This window comes from Podarcis erhardii (assembly GCF_964252035.2).
Source record: "Podarcis erhardii genome assembly, chromosome: 10".
Classification (NCBI taxonomy): Eukaryota; Metazoa; Chordata; class Lepidosauria; order Squamata; family Lacertidae; genus Podarcis; species Podarcis erhardii.
In genome coordinates, this window is record NC_138500.1 from 72,240,501 (window position 1) to 72,252,184 (window position 11,684).

The 11,684-nt window shown below is 42.1% G+C and overlaps 2 protein-coding genes across 4 annotated transcripts in view; one reads left to right on the forward strand and one right to left on the reverse strand.

Moving 5' to 3' along the window:
• Positions 1-11,684, reverse strand: part of LOC309351465 (guanine nucleotide-binding protein G(t) subunit alpha-3) — a 249,761-nt gene that overhangs the window by 112,708 nt on the left and 125,369 nt on the right. The window lies entirely within an intron of this gene.
• Positions 3,135-7,371, forward strand: LOC309351481 (uncharacterized protein). 3 transcript variants are annotated; one of them, XR_014160851.1, is made up of 5 exons: positions 3,135-3,402; positions 3,868-4,088; positions 4,276-4,491; positions 4,733-4,948; positions 5,970-7,371. XR_014160851.1 is itself a non-coding variant. In XM_081879234.1 (3 exons), the coding sequence occupies exons 1-3, from the start codon at positions 3,929-3,931 to the stop codon at positions 4,888-4,890; spliced, it is 534 nt and encodes a 177-aa protein (XP_081735360.1). In that variant the 5' UTR covers positions 3,135-3,928; the 3' UTR covers positions 4,891-5,961. The 3 variants fall into 3 exon arrangements, 1 of the variants encoding a protein (XP_081735360.1); XR_014160850.1 differs by having other exon boundaries at positions 3,135-4,088; positions 4,733-5,883; XM_081879234.1 differs by lacking the exon at positions 5,970-7,371 and having other exon boundaries at positions 3,135-4,088; positions 4,733-5,961.

The window sequence follows — 11,684 nt, forward strand, 5'->3', positions numbered from 1 at the left end:
GCTACATCCATGTATATATGTATATTTAGTGTATTAATAATTTTACTTCACACACACACACACACACACACACATTGACAAATGCACTGTTATCAAATCTGTTTAAGAATGAAATCTGAGCAAACAAAATCCTGGACAGCTGCTGTAGACACGACACCAGTCCTGGTGTCTGCAAACAATTCTGCTAATAAGATTTAATGGTTCCAGTGAATTATTCTCAGCTACCTCCGTTCTGCCACAAGCTGTGTTTATAACAATGCCTGATAAAAAAAAATTCAACAGAATCTGTGAATATAATTTTATTCTTTCTTTGAATACACTCTGATGAGCATGTTTTCCCCCTCAAAAACAAACATATTTATTTTATGCTGGGTATTATAGCCTGAAGGTCGTTCACGAACAGGTTACTACTGCAAACAGGGCTATGTACAGTGGATAGACTTTAGGTCTCTACAGAAGCAGCAGACGGGAACATGGGAAGATGAGGAACCTATTTCCTTCTCCTCAGATTCTAGTTGTATAAGATTTGGTAAAATATATTGATGCGATGCAATGGAGCTCAAATTTAGTGACATCTACCAGAATATCCCAATCACAACAGCTTCCTTGCTAATAATCTTAAATCATTAGTGAATCAATATTATACAATGATCACTGAGTGATTAGTTTCTTGTTTATCTACAATGGCAGCTTAATGCAAATTCTACATTAACATAGCAACAGAAAGAGCACCATTGAGTCATGCAATGGCTTATTCATACTTTGCTGCATGGAGGGAAGAATCAGAATGTATTGCATCCTTTTCCCTGGCTTCATTAGCAATAAATCATGAAACCATGATTTGACCCTTGTTCCAAAACAATGAATTTAGATTAGCTCAATTAATTGGTGACTTCTGAACGGTATCTATAGTCTGATGTAGATGTATATAAAGGACTCCAGTTCACATCACATGTGAGCACAGCATTCTGACACTTATAAAGTCCATATGCAGAGACCTGGTGTCTTTTTAGAAAATCCTTGCGCTCAGAAAAAGTTGATGGGAAAGTATTTAAAAATAATGCTCAGTACTCACATGAGCCCAGACAGACAGGAACACCAGCACCAGGAGGAAATGTACGGTACATTATTCCACCCTGTTCATGTCAATGCAAAGGAAACACAATGTGGACAACACTGAGGTCAATGGGCCATTGCTATTCCTAGGGTGCAGCTTTTTAACAGGAGAGATGAGCCAAGCCGGCTCTTTGATCTGTTTTATATTTATTTCTTTTGTGGTTCCCTTTTGTAAGCTATATTGAAAATCTAAATACACATTTTCAAACAAACAAATAGTCCTTTCTTTCTCATCCCGGTATTTTTAAACAATATATATTTTATAAGAATTTCCACAATTTCACATAGAATTCCAATACATAATAAATTTCCCTCTCCCCCACTGCCCCATCAGGGTCGCATATTTGCTCTCTTCACACACAAACAGTAGCGGAGAGGTCTGTCGTTTTTATAGCTTTTATTTCTTGCTATTTCCACAACTGGGCATTTCAATCTGTGTCGTTCTCGTCAGTTGGTCCCACTGATTTACGGCGTCTTTTCCAACAGCTAAAGCGGGGATTTTTTTCCGACCTTCCGCCTACGTTCGCGTAATCTCCCAATGCGCCTTGCGTGAGGGGACTCAGGTCTTTGCCCCTCCTCTGACTCGGAACTTAACCCTTGCACGGTCTGTGAACTTGCCTGTTCACTTTCCTGCGTCTCTTTTCTTTGTGTTCCCTCCCCCTCCATGGGCTGTAAATCCAAAAAAACCCCTGCTTGTTCCTGGCTCTCTTTCATCTTCGGTAGCAGGGTTTGCTATCTCTTCCTGCTGCTGCCTGTTCAGTTCAGCCTCACTGGGGTATCATATGCTAGGGGACTCAAGAGTGTTCTGAAGTCACCCTGACACCTACTTTCCATCCCGTTTTCCATGTTTTTTTTAATTCTATCGCATTGCTGCACCCTAACTTCACTTTTTTGTATCATAGCAAAACTACAACAGTCTCTAATTATTTCCATTGCTCATACGTCAAATCCTGCTAGCGAATTCGTGGTATTGTCATATTTCTTCAAATAGTCCTAAAAAGGCTTCCATTAAACATAAAACAGTCATGGTTGAGTTCTGTTATTTTAGCTGCCAGCTCTGCAGATCTATTCTTTGCTTATCCATTTTTTTCTGCTGGGAACTTCTTCATTTTTCCATTTCTGTGCATAGAGAATCCTAGCGGTGGTAGTCACATACGCAAATAACTTAACCATATTTTTAGAACTTCTGACCCTATAACCCCAAAAGCTTCAGTTCTGTTTTGTTTGCTTTTCTTTGGGGAGGGTGTATAATCACTTTGAGCTTCCTTTTTATCTCGTCATATATCATTTCTCCAAAATCCCTTGCTTTCTTTCCGGTCCACCACACTTTCTCATCCTGGTCTTCTTTTATCTTCTTCCAGCTGCCCATGATTGTCAAGGAGGTTTACCACCATCTCCATAGGATCTGACTCGAGCACCAAAGAAGAAACGCTTACGGCACTTGTCAACCTCGCCACAAAGCATCTCAGCCCAGTGATAGACAGCTTGCTGGAGTGCTCAGCAGAGTGCAATGAATAAGGGCCTCTAAGAGATGAGTGTGTTACGGGGAAATAACATATAGAAAGATATAAAATTAGGGGACATTGCTTTGCAAAAGGTATATGTGATGGGATAAGGGGCTGCTTGTGCGTAAGAGCTGAATCCCTCAGAGCTTTGCAATAAGTCTCAAAGCTCTCCTTTTGCGCGGAGCCATCTAAGCATGACTCCCTCAATCGCTGGCAGAATCTGTCAGTGGGCGTTTCCGGAATTTACGCCAACATAAGAGTTCCTTAACGGAAACTCTCCTTCGGGATTCTCGGCGTGACAGTTTCCTGCGAGGAGTAGGTGTTCCCAGAGGAGGTCCTGAGACCTCCCCGCTGTTTTCACTGGAAGTATCTTGGAGCCATCCCTCCGACTGAGTTTCTCCAGGAACTCTCTCTCTCCCCCTGCTGGTTCCTTCCTCCGCATCCGAGGGTCTCCTAGCCTCCTTGAGCCCCTCCACCACCTGACTCTCCGATGGCAGTTCCCTGACAGTATATATGCCAATGTGCAAAGTTTTTGTGATGTGGAAATGGGAAGAGCTGAATTTAATGCACGTGCCATATAAAGTTTAAAAAAAGGCCTGACTTTTTTTAAGGGAAAAAAGAAAAATTCTCTTTGAAAAATTGCAGAAGAGCCACAGCGATATGGAAGGCGTTAGCCACCGATCCTTATTCCAGCAGCAAGCTGATGAAACCCATCCTCAGAAGGCTTCAGGATAAAGACCCCAATTACAGGCGATGCAGCATGTCACAAACTCCAATAGTGGTACAAAACCATTCAGTTTTTCTCTCCTGGATTGTTCTTGAATGGGAGCTGGATGGGGGTGGGGGCTTCTTGCTGGGAGGGGGGGTAGATCTTAATAACTGGCCTAGCAGCATCTTAGTGGTCCATCGCTGTGAGGCTCAGTGGCAGAGCACCTGCTTTGTATGCAGAAGGGCCCCAGCATCTCCACGTTGGGGAGTCCCTCAGCTGAAACCCTGGACAGCCACTGCTGGTCGGTGTAGACAACACTAAGTGAGATGGACCAGGGTCCTGAGTTCCGTCCTGCATAGAGTTGGGAGATCTTGATCTGATGATGACCTCTGCTGAATGCCGTTCTCCTGTCCTGAAAATACGTATCTCAGGCATCACAGGCCGGGGTAAAGAGGTGCACCTTCAGTGGAACACTTAGCGGTTCTTCCTGCCAGCTTCAGGCTTGGGCATCCTTTGTCTCTTACTCTGATGTTTCAGGACCTTGTTCACATCACCCATAGAACAATGCAAGAACATTGCCAGACTGGCCAGAGATAACATGTGCCGTCCGAACACTAAGAAAAGAGCCATAGGGGTGTTTCAAGACCTTGTTCACATCATCCCAGGGGCAATACAAAAGCATTGCCAGACTGGCACGGGAATATATGAGTCATCCCAACTCGAAGAAAAGAGCCATAGGCATGGCATTCTACTTGGAGGTGAGGGTCGGAAATGAGGAACGTCTGCAGGCACTCCTGCTTTGAAACAACTGTGGGGGAACACAATCAGGTGGGCGGGGTTCAAGTAACCCTGGTGGTGGTGGTGGTGGTTGTGCAGGAACACTTAGCAGTTCTTCCTGCCAGCTTCAGGCTTGTGCATCCTTTGTGTCTTACTCTGATGTTTCAGGACCTTGTTCACATCATCCACAGAACAATACAAGAGCATTGCCAGACTGGCCAGAGATAACATGCGCCATCCCAACTCAAAGAGCCATAGGGATGTTTCAGGACCTTGTTTACATCATCCCAGGGGCAATACAAGAGCATTGCCAGACTGGCACGGGACTATATGCGTCATCCCAACTCGAAGAAAAGAGCCATAGGCATGGCATTCGACTTGGAGGTGAGGGATTCATTTGCAAGATACTGCCCTGCACCCTCAAGCATCCCTTCCTTAACAGAGAGAGCTAGATATGACTTGGGTGAAATCGGAGAGGAGTAGAGGATAGTGACGGGGGGGGGGACACAATCAGGTGGGCGGGGTTCAAGTAACCCTGGTGGTGGTGGTTGTGCAGGAACACTTAGCGGTTCTTCCTGCCAGCTTCAGGCTTGTGCATCCTTTGTGTCTTACTCTGATGTTTCAGGACCTTGTTCACATCATCCACAGAACAATACAAGAGCATTGCCAGACTGGCCAGAGATAACATGCGCCATCCCAACTCAAAGAGCCATAGGGATGTTTCAGGACCTTGTTCACATCATCCCAGGGGCAATTCAAGCCCATTTCCAGACTGGCATGTGACTATATGCGTCATCCCAACTTGAAGAAAAGAGCCATTGGCATGGCATTCTACTTGGAGGTGAGGGTCGGAAACGAGGAATGCCTGCAGGCGCTCCTGCTTTGAAACAACCATGCCCAGGCAGGCAAGGAAAGCAGAGGGTGTGAGAAGATCTCGTGGGGGGGGGCACCATTTAGGGCTAGCAGGCCTGCACTCTGCCTGAGGCAGCAATTTCTCCAGGCCTTGGATATGAACAGAGGGCAGCGCGCATTAACTAAGGGCCATCCTCAGAGCAAATCCACCAAAATCGTTGCACCAAAAATCGTCATGCCTATTAGCTGCAGCTTCTTTGCCTTTAGCTCAAAATTGCACAAAGTTGCTCTGTTCCCCCCCCCCTTTCTTTATCCTTTTCTTTGCCAGGGGCACTCATACTCTCCAACATTCCTCGGGTGAAAATAGGGGGGACATTTTCTGTAGCCAAGGTTTGTTCCTAGTTTACTGAGTATGGTCCCGCGAGCCAGGAGTAGTGAAACAGGCACAATTTGCTTGCACACAGTAAGTGTGCTTTATGTCAGTGATGAACCTGTAGCCCTCCAGATGTTACTAGATTCCCGATCCCATCACTATTGGCTATTGAACATAGAATTTGGAGTCTAAAAACATCCCTATTCTAAGACATACAAATGGAGCTAGTATTCCTCATAACTGCTTTTTAGTGCTTCAGACAAGAAACAAAACAGTAGAAAAGTATAACCAGTTAAACAATCCCAATGGCAGTGAAAAAGAGTTACTGGTAGGTTGTTTGCCTTGCTGTTGGGATGTGGACGCAGCCCTGTGGTAGAAAGCACAGCATCTAACAGAAGCTTAATGTGCCAGATATTGTAGTAGAAGACAAACTCTCTAAATTGGCCCAAACAGTGGAACTTATGGCAGAGAATGTTAATGCTGCATGGGAAATGGCACAGGCCAACAAAGAAAAAATGATGGCTTTGCAGGAGCAGACCAGGAAACTGAAGGTACACAATAAGCATGTTAATTATAAATTAATGGACTTAGAAAATAGAGCCAGAAGATCGAATTTACGTCTAAATTTTTTTTCCAGGGTCAAAAAATATGGAGAAAGCGATCGAGTGGATGGCCAATTTGTTGCCGGAATTGGGAATTTTGAAAGACGCGCTCGACCGCATACATAGGGTCGGAAAGCTGAGAAATGAGTCAACTTGAGATGTGGTAATGTGCTTTGAGAGATACAGAGAGAGCAGGTATTCAAGGCAATGAAAGACTTGGATAGACTTGATAAACTGTTGTATAATGGCAAGAAAGTGATGGTTTTTGATGATTTATCTCTGGAAACAATTAAAAGATCAAGGCAAACTGATAGAGTACTTACAATTAGCAAGGAGAATGGGGATAGTGAGAGGAAACTCAAAACAAGTAAATAAGGAATAAATAATTAAGGAGTATCTCAAAGGGTACTGCGACAATACTGTAAAAGCTTCCTGGCAGATATTGAATGAGCCATGCAATACAAAGTATCTGTTAGAAAAAGTTAAATTATGTTAAAGAAAAACAACTTTACATAACTGTGTAAATAATAGTTTAATTGTAAATCAGCACAACGGGTTTAGTCGGAAGTTTCTTTTCTTTGCAGATTCACACATAGTGTTTACTATATTTGATGGTTGTAATTTACTTCTTAATATGTATTTTAAAACTGTTTTTTCTATCTACACTCATTTATTTTTCTTTCTTTTCCTTCTGTCCTTTTTCCTATCTATATTCTTTATAATCTACAATTAAGTGAATGTTTGTTGGTATTGTATGTATTTTAAGATTTCTCTTGCTCAATAAAAAAAGAAAAATAGAAAAAAATTACTGTGGTTTTTCTATGTTAAGTACTATTGAATGTTTCATAAAGTTTCGTCTGTGTCTTCTGGGGGGAAAGAAACAAAAAAACTGTGCTTTCTCAATGCAGTTCTCAAACAGGAGAAATGTGCAGTTGTTCCACTAGGGACACTGCAGGGAAAAGCCTCCAGTTTAGTTTGTGTACCTCAGACCTCCAACAATTGAGTAATTGTTGGTATACAGAAGGTGATAGTTTCTGTCCTCCTCTCCAGCCTTAACTGACAGGTAAGAGGGTAAATTTGTCTGACAAATTAGTTTCTCTTTTGTAACCCTTAAATGATGCCTGATATCTTTGGGATCCCTGGATCCTGAATTAGAATTTGAGGATGAAGTCCGTATTAATTCTGATGTGCATCTTGATTCTGGGGAACCCCAGTGTGACACGAGGAAATGTCTTTGTAAAGCATGCTAAGAAAATGTTCCAAATACATGGAGAAAATGTCACCCTTTACTATGAACATCCTAGAAAAGCAGCTGACATGTCCCTCATTCCAGGACTGATCAAGGATCCTGATAATGTGTTGGCAGGCCCACTGTATAACCAAAGTGGCCTTTTTGCTACACCTCCTTCTGAATTGAATGGCACCTCCTAGTGGTATTTCCAGCAAAACCAGGCATGAAATGTGTTGATAGCAGGTGGATTTACAGGACAAAAACTGACCAGAATGGTAAAATAGTCAGGTACAAAGCCAGACTAGTGGCACGTGGTTTCTCTCAAAATACCTGATCAGGACTATCATGAGACATACTCATTGACGATAAAGTTTGAGAGTATTAGGCTGTTGATGAAAATTGCTGCTAAGGAAGGTATGACTGTTACTCATCACGATGTAAATACTGCGTTTGTATATGGAATTCTCACTGAGAATATTTACGTGTTACTGCCAGATGGAGTGCAAATAAAACGGAATGGTTTGTAAACTGGAAAACAACAACAACAACCACCACCTTGTATGGCTTAAAACAAAGCACATGATGCTGGCACCCCAAGCTGACAGAAGTGCTGTTTTCCCTAGGTTTTCAGCAAGGGAAGGCTGATTCTTGTGTTTTTGTGAAAGAATCTAATCAGCACAAGCTCTACTGCATTTGCTTTGTAGATGATATCTTATTTTTGTGGAAAGATGAGAATATTTACAAAAACACTCTAGCAAAGCTGCAGAAACGTTTTGATATGAAAGATCTCAGAGAAGTCAGCAATTATCTCTCACTAGAGGTAGAGACAAACACACAAGGTGATGTTTTACTGCATCAGACACACAAAATCAGTGATGTTATTGAAAGGTTGAACCTGAGTGATGCTAATGCTATAGACATCCCCATGGTTCTCAGGTTATCAACATGATGCTGATGTTTTGCCTGATACGCTTTTCAGGAGTGTATTAGGCAAACTCAGTTTTATCGCAAGCTGTACAAGACCAGATATTGCTGTAAGTGTAAATCTGCTCAGGAGACATGCAAACCAACCCAGTTTAAGACTGGAAGGCGCTGAAATGCATAGCAAGGTACTTAAAAGGCACTGTGCATTACAGGTTGAGGTTCACCAGCCAAAAATCTGGAGGTCTTGAAATTTATGCCGATGCCAGTTTTGGCAGTGATGCAATTGATGGTAAAAGCACTTCAGGTGTGTGCTACTTGTATAATCAATGCCTATTTGGTCTTGTAGGACGCAGGCAACAGTAAGCATGAGTTCTTGCGAAGCAGAACTTAACACTTTAACTCTTTCCCTCATGGACAGTGGTTATTACAACTGTATGAGGATGTAAAAGCGAAATTTACTTGTCCTATTCAAGTCCATCAGGACAATAAAGCTTGTACAGGTATAGCTTTGCTCCACTCTCAAGGATGCAAACAGAGAACAAAATAGCTACAAATTAAGCTTCACCGAGCTAGAGAATGCATCCAGAAAGGAATTGTGAAAAGTTTCCTATATGCCAGGGAAAGAAATACCTGCCGATGCACTAACCAAAGTTGTTAACAGAGAACAACTTGCTGTATATGCTCTGGAGAACTGAGGTTAAAAAGCTGCTCTTTTCAGGTAGCTCACTGGTTGCAGGCTCATTTAACACACCAAAACTGGATTTAAAAGGATAGTTAGCTCATTAACTGGGTTCCCTAAAGGAGAAATCTAATGAGTTACCGGTAGTTCACCTAAATAGTGAGGTTCAGAGTAAACGTAAATCCTTTCACACTATACTTTTGGATCACAAAGTGACACAAATAATCACTTGTTTTGTTACTCTAATACACATTTTAAGGTAGCATAAGAAATATGTAAGTTTTTTGGCACCTTAAAGAGTAACATCACTTCTAAATCCACCTCCATATGATTGAACATTCTAATCCATTGTGTGTATATCATATGCATTTACTTTGCAACTAGCTCTCAGTTTAAAAGCCATGAATATAATCGTTATTTTGTACTTTGCAAGACACAATTACCAGCAGAACAGTTCAAAATATAACTCAAGACCAGTGGGGATTTTAGGGTGCACTCAAGGGTATGCGGTACCGGCACATCTTTTTGTTGTTAAAAAGTGTGACACTTGCTGTAACAACTTCATGGTGAGTACTGGCACCTATTTGTTTTAAAGGGGGGGGGGAGCACTGCTCAAGACTAAGGTTATCAATATTTTTTTTTAAAAAAAGGACTAAGGTATGAAAATGCAAATTGTGCATTTGATGATGCTTTATTTTTCATGAGCATGCACTTATGCTAGAAATTACCAGGGGATTTAATTTCTGGGCATCCCTGAGGTGGTCACCACCAAACAACACTAGCAGCACATTTGGGCCCCACTCCTCAGGCTTCTTGCCTCTGACTTATTTCAATCAATGTGATCTGTAAGAAGGTAGATGCAAAGGCCTCTTTACTTCGTGTCTTTTGTCATGGGAACAACTTGCAAGATCAATTCAGGGAACAAAATCCATTACTTGAAGAAATATCCCTTAGTGAGCCATTATGTCTAAACAAGTGGATACTGGGTGAGTGCTGCAATTAATGAACTGACACCTGGATGATTATATAGCCTGAGGTAACGGATGGGTATTTCAGGCTTCATTACACCTGCTTTTCTACAAGTTTGCAGGCAAATTTGAGGTCAAGAACTTCCAACAGACTTCCACCTTTTTTTCTTCTTTTTTTGGCATTATCTAATTATAGGTCACCTACTTCTCAAAATGCTGTGCTGACACAACACTGATAAAAATTACTGGAACTTGCTACTCTAGATTGTTCAGAGGACTGCAGGTGTTTTGTATAATTAGGCAACTGTTAAATAAAATATTTCAACACTGATGTTAAGGTCATCAAAAGGAAAGACCAGAAATAACTTTGTATCTGAAGAAGTGTGCATGCACACGAAAGCTCATACCTAGAACTAACTTAGTTGGTCTTTAAGGTGCTACTGGAAGGAATTTTTTTATTTTGTTCAGAAATAACCTAATTACAACTCCTGCTGTGACAGAGCACATGCTAGACCCAGAGATTTCTCTCTTTTTTTAATAATATTTATTAAAGGTTTTTTGTTACAACACACAAAAAAAACATACAAAAATATCACATTTTATAACATATTTTCTTATCCTCTTTGGACTTCCTCACATCTCCCGCTGCTGCGTTCCAGATTTATAAAAATTAATCCAGCAAATTTATCACCTTATCCCCACCTTACAATCTAGTTTTCCAATGTTATATCTTAAATTTTAGATATATTCATTTCACTCTATTAAACCCAGAGATTTCTCATTTCACTCTATTAGACCCAGAGATTGCTCATTCAGTAGCTCATTTCACCTAAATTATGTTGTAATTGTCAATATTTCACTTAGTGGAAGAGTTCTGCATAAAGGATAGTGAAAAATATGCATTGCAAAGCAGTTACATAAAACAGTGCTTTATTACTTCCACCATTTCACTGTATGAGTCAGCTACTAGTAGGTCTTTATGTAAAAATGCACCCACGGACTTGCTGTCTGATCTCCCCCCCCCCCCAAAAAAAAAACATTTACTACAAGTTGTTATTATGGAGTTGTCTTTTGATGCATTATCTGTCCCACCCCAATTTATTCTCAAAGTGACCTACTGGTAGTTGCCGAGCACATAAAAGGCACGACACTGTTCCAGTATAAGGTTCAATAGCTAACAGGACAAAAGGAATGTATGGTGCAGCTGTATTTCAAAAGAATTCAAATTAAACCCAAGAGTTTCTGACCATAGGGGCCTGCCATTTTAATTTTATTTGCATTAAAAAGCACCTTCCTCACGGCCACCTTTGTAGCAAACATTCCTCTCCCTGCAAAGGAGTTCAACCTTAAAGCTCCCTCAGCTTCTTGTGTTATTTTCATTTCTCTTCCGTGCCCTGCATTCATCTTCCACATCACAGCTTTAAAGATAGCCCTCCATTCCCCGCTTTTAAGATACGTGCGGGTTCTGCACAGGACCAGCCCGCCGAAGCAGCAAGGGGAGGGCAGTTAATCCCCCGGTAGAGAGAGCCTGACCCCCGCCTGGTTCCTGAGCCTCATTCACCCCTCATTCACTCGGGCAGGAGCAGAGACCACCGATTTGGCGCTTCGCCTCAGGCGGCACAGAGCGAGGAAGGAGCCCTTGGAAAACGGCCTGCGCCATGGAGAGCTTAGGCATCGCCAGGAAGCCTTAAGAGAGAAAACCGCCTCCTCTCCGTCACCCAAACTAAACCTCGAGAGCGGTAGGGCTGTTATTGCTGCAAGTTTTAAAGGTGGCGAGAGTGTGGGCGGATCACAAACTAGTTAGAAAGGCGTCAAGAGAAAAAGCCCCAGCCAGTTCGGTCTCCTGACTCTCCAGAGGAGCCTTCGAGCGCCCGGGCGCCTCTTTCTGAAAACCCCCAGCATTTATCCTCACAGGAGCCTAGTGAATATTCTGGCACCTCAAGAGCTG

Excerpts from the sequence above, each read along its gene's own strand:
- LOC309351481 (XM_081879234.1), top strand. The coding sequence starts at position 3,929 with ATGTGCCGTCCGAACACTAAGAAAAGAGCCATAGGGGTGTTTCAAGAC. Across the intron at positions 4,089-4,275 it reads GCATGGCATTCTACTTGGAG|GACCTTGTTCACATCATCCA; the intron begins GTGAGGGTCGGA and ends CTGATGTTTCAG. Across the intron at positions 4,492-4,732 it reads GCATGGCATTCGACTTGGAG|GACCTTGTTCACATCATCCA; the intron begins GTGAGGGATTCA and ends CTGATGTTTCAG.